The following is an 18308-nucleotide window of genomic DNA, read 5'->3' as shown; positions in this document are numbered from 1 at the left end:
GATTCATAAACTAAAATATGAAAGGACCATTGGAATATAGAATTTGGTGTGGTTTTCCATTGTGTTGATAAAATATTTGTATCCTGTCAGGTTCAAGATAAAATACAATTGGCTTAAATTTTGCAATTTAGTTTTGAGACAGGTTTTAACAATTTGCTTGTAAATTATAGCAATTCTGTGGTGAGTTCAGATTGTCCCAATTTTGAAAGGAAGCTATAAATTACTAGATAAACATCAATAATAATAAGACATTGAAATTATTTAAAGTAGATGAAGGAAACTTTGTGTTGGGTGCAAAATACTAACCAGTGAGTGATGACGGACTGAGTGTGCAGAGTAAGGTTAGAAAGACTGTTGGATTTTATTTGAGTAAATCTAGTAAGTCTGGGGCTGGAGAGATGACACAGTGGTTAAGAGCACTTGCTGCTCTTGCAGAAAACCCAGGTTTGGTTCCTAATACCCACATTGCAATTCACAATTATCTATAGCTCCAGTTCCAGGGAATCGATGCCCTCTTTTGTCTCTGAGGGCACCAGGCATGGATGTTGTATGCATACATAAATACAGGCACGTACTCATTGATACACAGAGAAGTAAATAAACCAGTTTATAAAAGTGACGTGGGTTTGCATTTATCACTATATGTCAAAGAAGCCCAGCATGGTGAGGTACACCTTTGATTCCAGCACTTGGGAGGCAGAGTCAGGCAGATCTCTGAGTTCGAGGCCCTGGAGTATCGGAACAGCAGTCGGAACAAAGAGAAATTTACCAAAAAAAAAAAAAAAAAAAGGAAGAAAAAGGAAACATTATCCATCTTAAATAGCACTATTTCTAAAAAGTTTTTATTTATTTATGGCCTAAGCTTCCTATTTTAAAACTATTCATTTTTCTTCTAATTTTAGGAATAAATAAAGCAAAGTGGAAGCTTGTGTTTTTATTTAGTATGAAAACAGAATCTAATCACAGCTAATGAGTATAATAAATGCTAGTCTGTAGCTCTCTTGTTTGGTATGTGTTTTATACGCAGAAGGTAGCATGGGCTGAATAACTAGGATGCCAAGTTACAGATGGGGTTGGAAATGTTATTTGACAGCCGATTAGAGTAATCTGTCAGAAATGATGGCTTAATCACCATAACAGACTCCAAATTCCCTCATAGAATTCTACCCAGAGTAATCTAATTTTCTTGCCATATTTTATTTTATATTTTGCCAGGACTAAATAGTCATATTGCTGGTTTATCCCCTTCACTGCACTGCATTATTCCAGAAGAAATATAAATAGGTTACGTCATTGTGACTTGAAAAGGCAGAGTTGGAGCCTACTAAGCCAAAAGCAGATACAGAACCCTGAGTTCTCTGATTTCTCTCACTGTATTATTATTATTGTGTATCAAAAGGCTGGGAGTTGAACACTGCTTCCCAAGGACCAGGAAAGGCCATTCTTTAGAGCATTCTTTTAGCTTCCAAATGGACCCTTACAAAACTCCTCAGGGCAAGTTCTATATAAAAATGATCATAATAACTTTATTGGACACTTTACATAGCTCAATGACTCTGAGAAAGAAATCATAATTTTCTTCACTGAGTTTTTCTCCAGTTGTGATTTACCATGGGAAGAAAATTATATGTCATAGTTCTTGCTGCTATCCCATTCCAATGTCCTATTTTTCCTGGCTTAGAACACATATATAAAAGTATGCAGCAAACAGTGACTGAGCAGTCTCCATGTGCCCACTGTGCAACTCGGTCATAATACTCCAAAGGGAAAACGCTGAATGGCCATGTGGCCAAGTGTGGGTGAGTCTGCATGCTGCTTCTCCCCTGGAACTGTGTCTTCAGAAGGGAGGGTTGGACTAGCTGTGACAACAAATAACCTTTAGTGTTTATTACAGTGAGCCTCTAATGTGTGCCAGCTTACCTGCTGTATGAACAGCTACTGTGATCGCTACATCAGCTACGTCTGATGGTGACTGTCTAAAGCCTAGTTCAGGTTTACAAAGGCATTTTTCAAATCCTGTGTGAGAGGTGATCATCACCTCATCAGTTGGTGATGGACAGGATTAAACAAGTTGCACATGGTTCTCATCTGTGTAAGAACTCATCCAAGCTGTGTTCTCACCGTCCCCTGGCTTCCCTTACTGATAGGTGACAACTCATGTTCTTCCTTGTAGAAGTCACCACTGGACTGAGCACAGAGGTTAGGAGAGAGCAGTCTAGGCTCCTCTACAATGGGCTTTCCAAACAGTGGTCAGTGATTGCTAGTGCTGTGGCCCAGCCTTGTACCTGTCACTGAGGCATAATGCTTGGATTCTGTAGAGGCAGTGATGGCTGTTGCCAGAGGTAGTGCAGTGTTCTTTTACCCTCACACCTTCAATAATGGCTTTGTTCTAAAGTCCTATACTAATTTTCATTTTCGTCCCCCACAGCTGGCTTCTTCTGTGGTGAACCTAAACCACTTTTGGGGGTGGACCATATCTGTTCCAATCAGGGAATTGACATTCTGGGCACCAGGAGAGGATAGATCAGTTCTAGGCTTCTGTGTGTATATGAAGGGAGAGAGGAAGATGAGCCCCTTGTATTTACCCACTAAGAGGAGGGGTCAAAGTGGGGAGGTTTTATGCAGGAATCCTGTGTACTGCAGCACCCGTCAGGGGGAATCCAAAAGTCAGCATCACCCAGAGCAGGCTGTACTTTGTGGATGGTGCAGTCGTGCCTTTAGGGTAGAGAGGGTGGGGATGTATAAGTGTATAAATGTGTTCTCACTAGAAGTTCAGCAGCTCCACATGAGCAAGGGTTGGTGTGTTGGAGTACGGTCTAGTGCTCTGGGTTGTTCTGCTGTGACTGTATATGTGACACCAAAAGTTGGTGTAAATGAAATTAAGTAGCCCTCACATAAAGACCACACTTAGAACTACCTAAACCCCAGTGAAGAAAAGGGAGAGAACTATTAAAATTTCCCTTTTGATTATGTTTCATTTGATTCAAAACAGGTAAGGCTAAATAGAGACTGAGAAACTAGCCAGCAACTTGATGTGTAACTGTAGGCCAAGTGTTGTTATTCATGATGAATGAAAAGGAGATTCCTACCAGTCAAAAAAATCTGCACTAATACAAGTCCAGAAAACTTTCTTCATAGAAATACTAACCTAAAGTGTGTTGGATGTTAAGTCAGCTGCACTCCTGTGAGCAGTGTGTGTGTAAGGATGTCAGGTGGACTGCACTCCTGTGAGCAGTGTGTGTGTAAAGCTGGCATCTGTCACTTTTCTCATGAAAACACGCTCTCCACAGAGAGTAGGAGTATATGGGGTTTCGGGGTTGCTACCAGGACAGCGGAGTTAAACACAGTGTGGACTTATTACATCACAGCTCAGAAAAACTACTCTCTACATGCCAGAGGCTGTGCTTATAAACCTTTCCAGATTCATCAAAAATTCAGTGAAAGTAGACAGATTACTGAATGAATATTTTTCACAGACTTGGCCAGTTCTATAGGATTGTGAAGACAATCCCCTCCCCGAAAAAAAAAAAACCAGTCTTAACAATCCTGTGTGCTCACCTGTCACCCAGAACTGTATGTGGTTCAGACTGTGGAATTCCCTTACAACTGCTGAGACATTAGACACGGAAACGGAGACTCCCAAGTGCTCTGAGCCTTTTCTGCTCCGTCCCCATTAGTTGGAACATCCAGGTACCACGCACAACATGGAAGTCTGTCCTTGGGCCACTCTAGCCTAGGCAGCAGACAGGGTTCCCCGGTCATGTTGGAAGGTGGGAGGAAGCAGCTGTGCTGACACCACGGGTGCTGAGGACATGACTTCTAGATGCCAGTCGTGGTGAGAGGACAGTGTCAGTTCATGGCTGAATGGTTAATCTTGCTTCTTTGAGCCGTGGTCATGAATACAGCCCTCCTCTCCTGGTGTCCTATGCTTCAGTGCTTTCTTTACAGTCAGTGCTCTGCCTGCTTTAGGAGCTCCTGCTGCCTGGTCCAAGTGTAAACAGCCATTCTATAAGAACATGCTTCGGTGAGAATGTCACAGCGCCATCTCTACCAACAGGCCTCCTGTTCTCACTCTTCGGTGAGAATGTCACAGCGCCATCTCTACCAACAGGCCTCCTGTTCTCACTCGCTTTGCGCCTTTGAATATGTGTTCTCTTTGAGATGTCACCCTCCAGCTCCGTAGAGTACTAGGAAACAACGCACTGGCCTCACACTTGCTGCTTAAGTGCTCTACCACTAACCTGTAGGACTTACTCAGGTTGGGTCTGTAACCAGTCTGTAGCCCAGGCAGACTTCAAACTCACAGTCCTTGTACCATGGGCTCAGCAAGAACGTACTCAAGAAGCAACATCTTTTGACACCATGTTCAGTTCATCCTTCCTTAGTCTGTACTGGGCATTTCTGAGTTCCTGAGTTCTCTTAGCTCAGCACACACCGTACTGCAGGAAACTGTTGATGGATCTGTCTCCGTGTCCTCTACATGGTCCGAGATGACACACTCGTTCATCCCCTTCACCTAACAGCATGGATGAAAATGGTACAGTACTAATTGAATACCTTTCTCAAACACTGCACTGCTTTACACACATTATCCAAATTATCTTCAGAACACTTGAAGTTCCTGCAGTGGACCACACGCTCAGGAGTTCACCACAGCTTACCAACCCAGGTTTCTGTGAACTAGATTTTTCCCTTGGGCTCAATAAGGAAAAAAAAACAGAGTTCAAGCCTGTAGTGGCAGCAGCTGCTTAGCTATGGCTGCCATTGCTTCTAGATGTTCTTAGGTCAGATACTGACCAGCTACAGGAAGATGCAGAATGAAGAGTTACTGAAATATTAGTCATAAGCCACAGAGACCCAAGTGTCGTGGGAGTTTAGAGGGGAAGAGAATGCTGTCACCTAAGGGTGTGGTGGGGCACCTCTGTGTAAGCGCTGGCCAGCTCTAGTGAGCGAAGCCTGGAGTCTTAATTAAAAGCCCATCTGTCCAAGTCCCATGTTAGACATTTTGTGGAGAGGCGTTGTGGTTGGGAAGAGTCATCACTGGATTAGAAATGGGGAGATTAGACTTCTGATCCCAGCTCTGTCATTAACCAGCTGTGTGTCTTTAGTGAAGACCCTTGTTCCCTTCATAACTACAACTGAGAGCAGCTTTAGAGTAGAAAAATGCTGCCCTGTAGCTCCCAGATCTCTCCTCTAGTGTGCTGTGTACATCACAGATAAGGCTCGATGGCCTGATGCTCACAGCACCTGCTCCGCTCCCTTTTATAAAGCGTGTGTATCGTCAGCACGGTGGACAGTAGGCTTCCTGAGGACAGGAGCTACATTCTTTCCATCTTTACATCCCCTCCAACATGGATGTACTTACCTCCATCTCTTGTGTCTTTAAACCGTGACTCTCATATGACTATAACTATCGTCGTTATCTTGAAAGGGAACGGTGTCATTTCCATTGTTTGCATCTATCAAGATGTGTGTATTCGTCCCTTTGCAACTCCAAGAAGCATTGGTCTTCATTTGTCACATGCATTACTGTCTTGGCCGTCACTAACTTCTGTTTCCTATAAGTTGGCACCACTACCCACAGATACTGCCTTGAAATAAACCTCCCTAGATAAAGATTTATTTTACTGTGTATGTATGAATGTTTTACCTGCATGTATGCATATGTACCATGTGTATGTAGTACCCCCAAAGGACAGAAGAGTTCTCCTAGAACTAGAGTTACAGCAGTTGTGAACCACCATGAAGATGCTGTGAGCTGAATCCAGGTCTTCTACAAGAACAACCAGTGCTCTTAGCACTGAGACATCTCTTCAGCCCAACTTTCTTATTCTTGGAACTCCCCTGTCATGGCTCCCTGCCCTTCTGCCAGCTCCTTGTCTGTCCTCTTCAGATACTGTCTTCCTGACAGATGCCCTCACAGGTCCTGTCCTTGCTCCAAGCCCTCGTCAGTCCATCAGTTCCTATGGCTTCCACCACTGCCTCCCATACTGGATCTTTTTTCAAGCTTGAGTCTACAGTTGCAACATTTTACTAGCCATAGTCACATAAAATGTAGGGTGTTTAGGCTAGCATCCATTCCTCGGACATGATTTCCTCTCATTTTCCCTAATTGAGCAGTGATCTAGATGGCTGGCTGGCTGGCTCTGGAGTTGTTCTCCCTCATCCCCAAAGAGCCAGTTAGCACTGAATTCTATACTTCATAGTGTTACTAGGCAACTTACTAGCTGCCATCCCAACTCTTGTGTCTGTTATGTAATCCATTCTCAATGGTATCACCAAAACTGACTTTTTTTTCCCTAAACTCAAAATTCTGCCTGGTTGCCTTTACTGCTTAAATCTTGTATCCCCACAATACTCTTGACAAACCATCAGTTTCTTAGCTTATAGTATATTCTGGCTATGGCTTCCAGTGCCTACACATTCCTCCCTACTGCGCCTTCCATCCAGATCTACCCCCTTTCTATCTATCCTTGGGGGTTGGGGAAACAGGCATTTAAGAGATAATACTAAAATAAGACAAAAAACAAATTGAAATGGGACAAGAAAAAGAATCAGAAGAAAGCCAAAGAAAACACACAAAAAACACATACAGAATCAGAGAGACACACTATTAGTAGACACAAGAATACCATAAAAACACAAAAACTGAAGCCATTACACACACACACACACACACACACACACACACACACACACACACACACACACACACAAATGACCTGTAAGGCTGAAAAAAAATTCACTGACAAAACACTATGAGACAGAGAACTTGCAAAGGTGCCATTGACTTTTGTGTTGGCCATCTACTGCTGGTCATGGGTCCTGCCTTAAAGTTTGGTTTGTATCCCAGAGATATTGTTTAAGAGGGAAAAAATAAACAAACAAACAAACAGAACAAAGCAAAGCCCACTAGCAATAAAATGGCTCCTCATGGCTCCCAATGACACTCTGTACTCAGATCAGTGCCTTGCTCAGCCGTCCGCAGGGAAGCCTCCTCCTGCAGCAGATGGAAACACACACAGGGTCCCACAGCAGGCAGTATGCAGAGAGCAAGAGACCTTGGAACACTCAGCCCTAGATGGGATGTGTCTACCAAATAAGAGGGACAGAAAGTGTAACAGCTGAAGGGAGTGGAGGCACCAAGCAAACAAGGCCTCTAAATCAACATGATAGATGTACACATGAGTCACAGAGTCAGAGCAACATGCACAGGGCCTGCTGGGTCAGCACCAGACGGGTCGTAGAGAGGAAAGAAGTAGGAGAATGACAAGCCTCCACTCCCGAGCCAGATGTTGTCTCCAATCAGAACCACTTGCAAATGAAGGTTTAGTGTCTCCCTTCCAGCGATGGGGAAACTAACTACTCTCTTTTATTACTCTTTTTTTAGTTTACATACCAGTCACAGTTTTCCCTCCCTCCTCTCCTTCTAGTCCCTTCTCTCACCTACCCATTCCACACCCTCCACCCACCCCAACCCCACCCTGCCCACATTCATTCCTCCATTTCTCTTCAGAAAGGGCAAGCTACCCATGGATGTCAAGAAGCCCTGGCATATCAAGGTGCAGTAGGACTAGATGTTTGCTCTCCTATTAAGGCTGGACGAGATAACCCAGAAGGAGGAAAGGATTCTGAAGACAGGCAACCGAGAGACAGTCTCTGCTCCCACTATTAGGAGTCCCACAAGAAGGCCAAGAAACACAACTGTAACATGTGTGAAAGGCCTAGGTCAGTCCCATGCATGCTCCCTGGTTGGTGGTTCAGTCTCTGTGAGCCCCTATGGGCCCAGGTTGGTTGGTCCTGTCCCCTCTGGCTCCTACAACCCTTCCTCCCACCTTCCCTTCCACAGTATTCCCTAAACTCTGCTTAATGTTTAACTGTGGGATTCTGCATCCATTTCCATCCATTGCTGAGCGAAGCCTCTCTGATGACAATTGAGTCAGGCACCAATCTATGAGTACAGCAGAATATCATTAGGAATCATTTCATTGACTTTTTATTTGTCTTTCTTTTCACCAGTCATGTTTGATTCTATCCTATGTCTCTGGAATATCCAACCTCTACTTCCTGGCCATCTGTGAGCAGTGTTAGGGATGGACTCTGTCCACGGCATGGGTCTCAAGCTCAACTAGTCATTGGTTGGCCATTTCCTCAATTACTGCACCATCTTTACCTCAGTGCATCTTATAGGCAAGACATATTGTAGGTTGGAGGGTTTGCGACTGGGTTGGTGTCCCAGTCCCTCCCTTAGAAGCCTTGCCTGTTCCAGAAGATGGCCTGTTCAAACTCTATGACCCCATTGCTAGCAGTCTTAGCTAGAGTCACCCTTGTCAATTCCATTGCCCTAGGTTTCCAGATCATCCCAGAAATGCCCCCAGTAACAGTTGTCTTTCCCAGTACTCATTCCCTTCATTCTGCCCTCACCTGACCCCTCCTGTTCCCACCCCCCCTCCCTCATCCAGGTCCCTCAAGCTCTCTGAAGGGCAGGTCGTGTGCCCATCAGTAGACGCCAACAGAAAAGCTCAAGGCGTCTTTGGAGGTTCCTCGTTCCACACTAGATCAGGGCTTTTCTTTTTTCCTTTTTTAATTTTATTTTTTAAATTTTAATTTATTTATATATTTTTCTTATCTTTGTACCCTATAGGTCCTTTGCATATATATATATATGTATATATATATATATATATGCTTTTAGTTTAATATTTTTATAGGATTCCAGAATGTGCAAATGAGTCTCTGATTCCTATCCCTTCTCTTGGGCTCTTTTCCCTCTATTCGTTTTGTCTAATTCTAATGTGTTACTTTTTGTCTTTATCTTATTATATTTTATTTATTTTATTATTGCTCCTTCGAAGCCTGTCTGTTTTTTAATGAGACGGAAAGGGAGTAGGGCCAGATGGCAGGAGAGGAACTGAAAGGAATAGAGGAATGGGAAACCTTAATCAGGAGTATATTGTGTGAGAAACAAAACTTCTATTTTCAATAAAATTGGGGAAAGAGTGGTTTGCCTTGTATCCCCATTGAGATTCCATTGGAGAAAGCAAATTTCTCATTTGCAGATGGTCATCAATTTGAAATACCTTCTGGGTCAAGGATGGGAGCTGTGGTCCATCTCCCTCAGAACTTGGACCACATGTCGTGCAGACCAGAACAGGCCCTGTACAGGCTGCCACAGCCTCTGAGTTCCTGTGTTGGCTCTGCTGTGTGTCAAAGGCCCTGTTTCCTGGTGCCCTTCATCCCCTCTGCCTCTTACAGTCTTCCTGCCTCCTGTTCTGATGGTCCCATGAGGCTGAGAGGAGGGATTTGATGGTGCGTCCCATTTAAAACAATATTTTAGGGTCTCTCACTCTCTGCAAATTGTATGGCTGTGGTTCTTTTTCTTTGTTCCCTCCTACTGCAGGAAGAATCTTCTCTGATGATGGCTGGGCAAGGTACCAATCTATGAGTAGAGCAGACCATCATTGGGAGTCATTTTCTTGCTATGTTCTTTAGCAGAGCATAGTATTTTGGTTTTCCTATAGGTCTCTGGCCTATCTTGTCTCAGGTCCTTGGCCACCTGAGCTGTGTCATATACAGCTTCACTTTTACCGTTGTGCCTTTGCGGAGACATCCATAGGTTTGACAAACCATCTTCTCTCTTCTGCTAGCAAGTTTAAGAACTGGAACTAGATACTATGCTTTGCTAGGAAATTGTCTCCTTCTGAACCGTGTGTTTCCTCTCCTCCAGCACTTGGCATGTCGTTCTGCTAAGTGTTTGCACCAGTGTTTGCCAGCCATAGAGCACCTGAGAGGAAAAACTTCTCTCGTGGCTTTTGCCAGCTAGATGGCATAGCCCCAGCCTGGCACAAGAAGACCATGCTTGCTAACTGGGTAGGCAAATGGAAGCAAAGGATGACCTACTCAAAGGCGCTGTTGATCCTCCTCAAATCATGTCCTCTCCCAGTCTGTGGCCACCTCAGGACTTTTCACTGCTCTCTTCTGTGGTGTTTTTTAAGGACCGTTTAGGACTCCTAAACATTATATCCACAAGTAGTGTCTGCTCTACACATTAAATATATGGATGTGTGGAGTGGACGCTCATAGGCGCTGCATCTCCAGGCCCATGCTCTATGGAGAAAAGCATCCTGCCCATGAAGATATACAGTTACTTAGGGTCTTTTATCCCTTGGCAGTTCTTTCTCATTGTCTTCTTCCCCTGGTATTCTAAAGACACTGGTGGGCATTTGCTGCACACGGACTACCTGATAATAATGTCCCATCACGTAAGTGCCTTAACTAAGTACCGTTCCCTTTCATTTAAATTAGATAAAACCCAGCGCTGTGGCCTGCAAGTAATGGAAGTCCACTGGGGAAATTAGAAGTTCACAAAGAGCACACCCATTACAATAACGCATTTGCACAGCCAGTGACTCCATCCATCCTGTGGCTGCCGTGCTCCTTGGGGTACCATGAAATATCAAATAAGAGGACCTTTGGAAATACTTTGAGGAATTTAGTTTAATTGGAAATAGTGGGAGCATTCTGGGATTAGAGTAAACTCTGGGTCACACAGAGTGGTGTCATCAGCTTTGTATAAGGAAGCATGGAGCGTCCAGGTCTGCTGTGGCTCAGATCTCAGCCTCATTGGTTTGAAGTTCCCTATGTCCCTGCATATGTGCTAGCCATAGTCCCGAGACTCCCAGCTCTGTCCTGTCCTTGCTCCTGTCCTCTCCTCCTCTATCCCAATGGCTCTGTATTATTTAGCGGGACCTAAATCAAGCCACATGAAGACCTTGGAATCATTTCTATTGAGACCTAAGATAAACCCCAGAACAAACAGAGTAGGTGGTAGACAACAGAAATGTTATCGTTTAAGTAGCACTGCCGTAATTCTAACTCTGCACATCCTTGGCTCTGCTCACGCATTAAGCACCTTTACACATGTGCTCTGCAGGCGTTATCTAACATCACGGCAGCTGAAGAGGCTAGAACTCACTAGCCCAGGCTACATAGCTCTAATAGACTCCAGAGCTAGCACTGCCTGTGAAATAGAGGTAGAGGTTTTATTTAATTGCAAAGCCAGGCTTCCTATTCCAGCCTGACTCCAGAGCTCAAGCTCCAGAGTGCTATGCCACTGGTCCCTGGCTTGAAGGTGAGGTTCCTGAACATAAAACTGAGGAGGCAAACTACAGTAGTGTCTGTCACCCCTTAAAGGCCATGTTATTAATGATGTATCCTTGTAATTATAGCAATATTGAATAGTATCACATGTCTGAAACTGGCTTTACAGTTGTTCAATCTGCCTTTACTTTCTCATTTTTATATTTTTAGATGCATCATCCCATTCAGATGAAACCTGCAGATAGTGAAAAGTCAAACGGTAGGTGGCGACCAGCTGTCTGACTGAACAGTGCCTGCTACTTTACAGGACTTCGGGTGGGGAGGGGAGCCAGCTCTAGCTGTCCTGTCCCTCTGGAAGGGGGACAGCTACTGCTCCGGGAACTCAGCATGTATGGGGAAGACTGTACAAGGAATGGCTCTCCACGCCCTTCTGCTTAGGGCTTGTTGTACGTGGTAGCCTTGTGGGATCTGGCTAGCATTGGTCTACTCCTGGTACAGCACAGGAACACCTGATGAGTGGGAAGAACGTGAGGAAATAAGTAGCCCATGAAGAACAGGCTACCAGTGTTTGTCTCTCATCGCTCCTCTTTGACTGTCTTATTATATTCTTCTCCAAACTATACCAACACATTTGCATCAGAATCCATTCAGAATTAAGTCTGCTGATTAAATGAGCATACAGTTGCAGAAAAGACATGTATTTAATGAAATCTATAATAAAATTGAGATTTGCCTCTTCAAGGCACTTGAGAGTTGGTCATCCATATTTTTATCAAGTTTTTGATCCCATCTCTACAAGCTGCCTGCCCCAGTTTTGTTCTTTTAATTTTCTAAAATGTATATTCAAAGGAACCATCTACCTTCTTGGACCACAGAGCTCCTCTGTCCCACAAGACTGACATAATCAGCACTGTTTCCTTCCAGCAGGCAGCTTCGCACCTCATTAATTAGTAATCAGGGCAGAAGCCATGCGCTTAGAGATCTAGATGTCTGCAAATGGAAATTATGATTGGGCTCTAAGTCTCTCCACGAGGTATTTTATTGCTAATTGTAGTGCATCCCATTTTCTGGCTTCTTCACAGACTGAAAAGTTTAGAAGAAAACTCCCAAGTTGTCACAAGGCTGCCAGCACTGGTTTGTCAGAGACTGGGCTCATTCTCTGTCACTCAACGCTCTTTCTGAGCAGATGCTGTTGCTTTTCTCCTATCTTCTCAGCCTGTGCTCCCCATAGCTGCTCCTTCCCTATACTGTTTTAGCGTAAACAATGGCATTTATCACAAGACACTTCCAAAAGCCTCCCACTACTTTGTGTGAGACCCAGATCAAAGTCCCTCCCTCCCTCCCTCCTTCCTTCCCTCCTCCCTTCCTTCCCTCCTTCCTTCCTTCTTTCATTACTCATTTATCATTTGCTGTGTGCTAGGAAAGGTGTCTAGGGTTGCAATAGTAAATCTGAAAAGGAAAAAAAAGAAAAAGGCTATGTCCCTGACAGGGAACTTTATTCATCCCTAATTATGAATAATGATGAATTAGGTACTAACTTAACACCTAATTATAGTCCTTAAACATGGAAATTTGCATCTGCTCACTCATGAAGTAGGAAGAGTGGTAACTGCCTCATGGCTTGGCTTTCAGGTTCTTCTTGAGTCTCAGAATCAGATGTTCACCATCGTCTTTGTAAATGATGGAACACTTTTTTTTCTTTTGAGACAGGGTCTCTCTGTGTACTCCTAGAACTTGCACTATAGACCAAACTGGCCTCAAACTCAGAGATCTGCCTGCCTATGCGGCCTGAGTGCTGGGATTAAAGGCTTACCCCACCACGGCCCAGATGACAGAACACTTACTAAAGTGTTAGTTATTACCTCCCAGAGGTATGTCTGGGCTGTGCAGCATTCTTTGCTGAGCACACCTTCCTCTAAGGGTAGCCATTTCTGCCCCAGACATTCCCATATACTCTTCTCCCCTTAGTAGAATCATGTGGGACAGATCCTGTCAGTTTATGTCTTCGTGGAGTCTCTAGACACCAGGAGATGCTCTATCAATCCTTTGGCTCCAAACTTCTCTAAATTATGTCAGAGCAAAAGTCATGGAATGAAAGTCTGTGGAAAGGGGTCTGTCTTACCTCTTTAGCTTTAGGTCATATTCATAAACACACAAACCATATATTTGAGGTGAACACATAGGGCCCAAAATGCCCAAGTATTGAAATATGGTATATTTTCTTCTTTGTATTGTCTGCTGCTCACGAGTATAACCAAATGTATAAACCCTTTACTTTGTTACACTGCTTTTATTCTCCAGTATCAACCCTGGACAGTATTTGGTTTAATTCCAAAACTACTGCAAACCAAACTATTTGCTCCAAATTTTTCATGATCTCAAAAGCCAAGGAGGATTTGGGTCTCCTTATTACTACAATAAAAAGCATCTTAAAATGCCCCTTCTGGGGGAATAGTACAAGGTAATAGATAAGCAAGCCTCATCTTGTACCGAGTAATCAAATGAATGAGCCTAGGGGGCATTTTGTACTCACATCTCCACATTCCATTCCCTGGCCCTCAAAGGTTCATGACTGTCTCATGATACAAAATGTATTTAGTCCAACCTCAGAAGTCCTTGTAGTTCTTCAAGTTTCAACCTTACTCAGAAGTTCAAAATCCATTTGAATATCAAGGTAATCTCTTAACTGCGACCCACCCCCCTGTAAAACCAAAAGGTAAATTACATATTTCCAACATAAAGAAAATTCCAAAAGGGAGGAGGGGAGCATAGTAAGGAAATACTAGATCAAAGCAAGACTAAGATGCATCAGGGAAAACACCAACTCCTGTAGCTCTGTGTGCAGTACCTAGGGCTTCAGACAGAAATGGCGTAGATGTCTGCACCTTCGAGCTTTGCTGGCCGTAAGGGACGTCTCTGTTCTGAGCTGACTCTTCCCTTATGTTCAGCTCTGCTTGGCAGATGTCTCATGGCTCTGACATGGTCAACATCTTTTAGCCTTCACTACAACCAGGCTCCCTTTCAGAGCTTCATGTAATGGCCTGTCATGGCCCTCTCACAGACGCCACATGTCGCCTGGCTCAGTTGCTCTCTAAAACCCCTCCCTCCTGAATCTGTCAAAGCCAGTTCCATGTGGATTAACTGCCAAGTTCACTGCCAGCTCGAGATAGACCTCCGTCCCACTTTACTGCACTGTCGGTGTCTTCTCTGGGTTGAAGCAATTGTCTATGGGCAAGCAGCTCTTAGGCTTTCTCCTCTCACAAGCTGGGGTCTTAGCTGGGTGTTTTCCTGAGATCAGCCTTCTTACTGTTCAGTGCAGAGCAGGCGGCCTCTCTTTCATAGCCTTATTCTCCTTAACAGTCACAGTCTCTCTTTTAGGACAAGCCTTAGCTGCGACATTAAGCTTCCTAATGTTCTGTTTCTGTCCAAGCTATACATTGGTTTCTTTCTTTCTGCCCCATTTGTTCTTTTTCATTGTAGGCCTACGTAAGAGGTGTTAGTAATTGCCATGCCACAGAGTCAACGTTGTGCTGATTTGACAGTTTCTCTACCAAAGCAGTCAGGTGTATGTGTGTATTTGTTTGTTCTGGAGACAGGGTCTCTCTGTGCAGCCCTGGCCGTTCTGGAATTCACTGCACAGACCAGGCTGGCTTCTAACTCACAGAGATGCATCACTTCTCGCTCACAGGCTTCTAACTCACAGAGATGCATCTGCTTCTACCTTCAATGCTGGGATTAAACACCTAGCTGCCTGTTTCTTTTTATTTTAGCCTCACCTAATTCCTCAGGAGATAGGCAGAAAACAGCCAGCTTCTTTGCCAAAATATCACAGAAAGAGCCTGTAGGTGGGCTGCTAATGGCGTCCTTTCTCTGTGACACCTTGGGAGCAAGGTCTTCCCAGTCTCAGCCCTTCTGGCTTCACAGTCCCAGAGCATACAACATTCAACTGCTTTTCTAGTCCAAAGTGTCAGTCTTCCACCTTACTGCAAAAAGCAGCATGCCCAGGTTCTTCTCAAAAGCAACCCTACTTTCTGGTACCGACTTCTGTGTTGGTTACTTTTCTGTCGCTATGAAAAGAAGAATATTATAACTAAAGGCAAGTTAAGGATGAGAGAGTCTATTTGGGTTTATAGTTTCAGGGGAGGCATGGTGGTGTGAGAACAGAACAGGAAGCTGAGAGACCGCATTTCAAGCCCTCAGCCACACACAGAAAACAGAGTGACCTGGAAGGGAGGTGAAGCTGTAGAAAGTCTCAGAGCTCACCTTTAGTGACACACTTCCTCCAGTAAGGCTCCATGTCCTAGAAGTTCCATAACCTTCTCCAAAAGTACCAGGTGCATGAGCCTATGGGGAAATTCATCAAACATACAGAGAAGAGCTCAACAGAACCTAACACACTAGAAATACTGTTGCCTGGGTTATGCTAATGGTAAATTAGCAGCACAGTTCACAAACTGAGAGAAACATGTGGTTGCCTTCTAAACGGCCCTGACCTGTCACACCACAGAATAGGTTATACACAGACTGAGAAGACACAAACCTTCAGATGCTGAGTTCTCCTTTTGCCTTCATTTTCTGAATTTTTGATTAGAAAAGGCAAAAACATGAGAGCAGACTTACAATTATATTTCAAGAACTGTATTCTGGGAGTTCAAATGGAACTTTGTCTTGCATAGATATGAACAGCTTCCATGGTTCCCTTTGGACCTAACTTAGGAATCAGAACTTTTCCAACTCAAATCTTAAGTGCCGCAGCCTTTTGTGATTCCTCGGGGCACTTCTGACAGGTAAGCAGAGCTGAAGAACACAACACAGTGCTTTCCTTGACTCGGACTGGGAACAGCTCCTACAGCAGTGAGAGAAGCACAGCTAGCTCTGACCGCACTTCTGCTGAGTGCACTGACATTTATGTACAGCACAAAGGACTGCCTTCGTTATCAGTGTGATCAGATTTCAAAATTTTCTATTTTCTGAGTAAGGACTGCTAATCAAAATCACTTAGTTATGGACAAGTAAATTCCAGCAAAACAGTCACCATTTGAATCCCTGGCCATTGAAGTCTAGTGAGACAGGAATGTTGGGTGCTTATACATCAGCACTACACTGTTGGGCCTTACTGAATGGACTTCCTAAACCTGTATGGCTTCCTATAACCACCACCCTTCCAAAGCTGTAATTAATCTGCATCCCCCAGAGCTGCCAGGGACTAAACCACCAACCAGAGAGTACACATGGAGGGAACCGTGGCTCCAGCCACATCTGTAGCAGAGGATGGCCTTGTCTGGCATCAGTGGGAGGAGAGGCCCTTGGTCCTGTGAAGGCTCCACGCCCCAGTGTAGGGGAATGCCAGGGCGGTGAGGTGGGAGTTGGGGGAGGGGAGCACCCTCATAGAAGCAGAGGGGAAGGGAATGGGATGGGAGTTTGCAAAGGGGAAACTGGGGAGGGGGATAACATTTGAAGTGAAAATTAATAAAAATATCCAATAAAAACATAAATCTGCATCCTCTCTCACATTGGAGCTAATCCATGGTTTTGTTATCTGTGCCTACTAGGCCATATATCCACAGAGAAAAACAGTACTACTGCGGATAAGTAATAAAAGATGGAGTGCCTAATGTGAACACTTCAACCTTCCACTTTCTTGTTATTTTTCTACTGTAAAAAACTGAGTGATAGTATGGGAAGTGTGTCTGAGGAGCTGTGGATGAGCGGGCTTGCACTGACTAGCAGAAGCACGGTTCCTTTCTTCTGGTCTGTGTACTGTCTATTTATCCGTACCACCCGGCCGGTGTTCACTCTTCAGTCAGCCTTCAGTCCTCTTACTACGACGGAGAAGGTGCCGTGTGCAGGATGTAAGGGCAGCTGCTGAGGCTCTGGTGAGTGAGCGAGCGACAGCTGAGGAAGCATGAGCTCACCTCTGGCGCTGTGCTTGGCTCTCGTTGGCTACAGTCAGTACCTATTGTTGCCATGCTTCTGACTTCAAGGAAGATGCCTACAGAAGAACACACAGCACTTTCTGCTTTAACCCTTACAGTGTGTTGAGGGACCTAGAATCCAGAAATGCTCATCAAGGCCTGCCTTTTTCTCAAGGCCTCCAAAACCCCTGTATCTTTTTGTCAAGCTTAGAGCGAGCTGAAGTCATGGTAACTATTTTCATGGGAAGGTAAAAACCTTCAAAGCCACCATTAAAAATGGAAGTCACTGTTTTCATGCAGTCACTTTCTGATTTACTAAAGATGGAAAAATAATTTTGAAATTCAAAGTGGAACCACTTGCAGATTTGGAGGCAGTAAATAAATGCCATATGTTAGCACCAACACATTGGAAAGTTGTTAATTAATTCAAGCAGCCCCAAATCCAGGTGTGACTTTGACAGATTGTATTCCAGGGTGTTAGCCCAGACTTACAATTAGGGATGTTTTAAAATGACGTTTCTAGACCTCTAACTTGAAGAGGTTGCCCTTTTATTAACCCTTTCTCGTGATCCCATGAGAGGAGACGTTTTATTGAGCACTGGTCTGGAGGCCTGTGGCTCTGTTGTTGTCTGTGAAGCAGAGAGCCCCTCCCTCTGTGCAGTACTCCATAAATGAGTCAGTCCCTGCTCAGTCCATCAGCATCCTCGGGGAAATGGTTTTGCCCCACAGACAAGGTAACTTACTTCTGTTTCTAAATTCCCCTAAAACACCTACCAGACTACCCTGGACACCATAGATTGATTTAAGCAATCCATAATCTCACTTATTAAAAATTATATGTGAGCCTCACACAGAGAAAAGGAAATGAACATTTTACTAGCACACAGAGGCCCCTCCCCTTTTTTTCTTAGCTAGTGGTATTTTAAAGAAGAGTTGTCTTCCTCCTTGAAATCTAGTTGAATTTATTCTTAGTCATACCCAGAAGTCAGCATCTTCTCTTAAGTGATTTCCATTTTCAGAGTACTCATCTTAGGTAGGGGTGTCATATTTTAGCTTACTCAGAATCTGCATGGATAGTTACTATAGTATTACCTTGGAACTCAAAATGTACAAATTGTCTTAGATAAACACTGTAATTACAAGTTTGGCAGTGAAAATAGAAACCAAATAAAAATTTTTAATTCTGCTTTTATTTGAAAGAACTAAGGCAAGTTTCTTCAAGGTAAGAAGTACGGCAGAAATTTTTTTCTCATACAGCTGCCAGCCATAGTTTGGTAGACATAGGAGTCCTGA

General features: G+C 44.0%; 1 protein-coding gene across 22 annotated transcripts in view; it reads left to right on the top strand.

The window, feature by feature from the left end:
* The window catches only part of Celf2 (CUGBP Elav-like family member 2), an 821906-nt gene that overhangs the window by 730141 nt on the left and 73457 nt on the right, over positions 1–18308 (top strand). For all 22 annotated transcript variants that reach the window (XM_032884458.1, XM_032884469.1, XM_032884468.1 and 19 more), the window contains one exon: positions 11311–11359. In XM_032884458.1, the coding sequence (XP_032740349.1) occupies positions 11311–11359 (49 nt within the window). The remainder of the gene's footprint in view (positions 1–11310; positions 11360–18308) is intronic.

This window comes from Rattus rattus, chromosome 14 (genome assembly GCF_011064425.1).
Source record: "Rattus rattus isolate New Zealand chromosome 14, Rrattus_CSIRO_v1, whole genome shotgun sequence".
Taxonomy (NCBI): Eukaryota; Metazoa; Chordata; class Mammalia; order Rodentia; family Muridae; genus Rattus; species Rattus rattus.
This window is presented reverse-complemented; position numbering and strand designations above follow the sequence as displayed.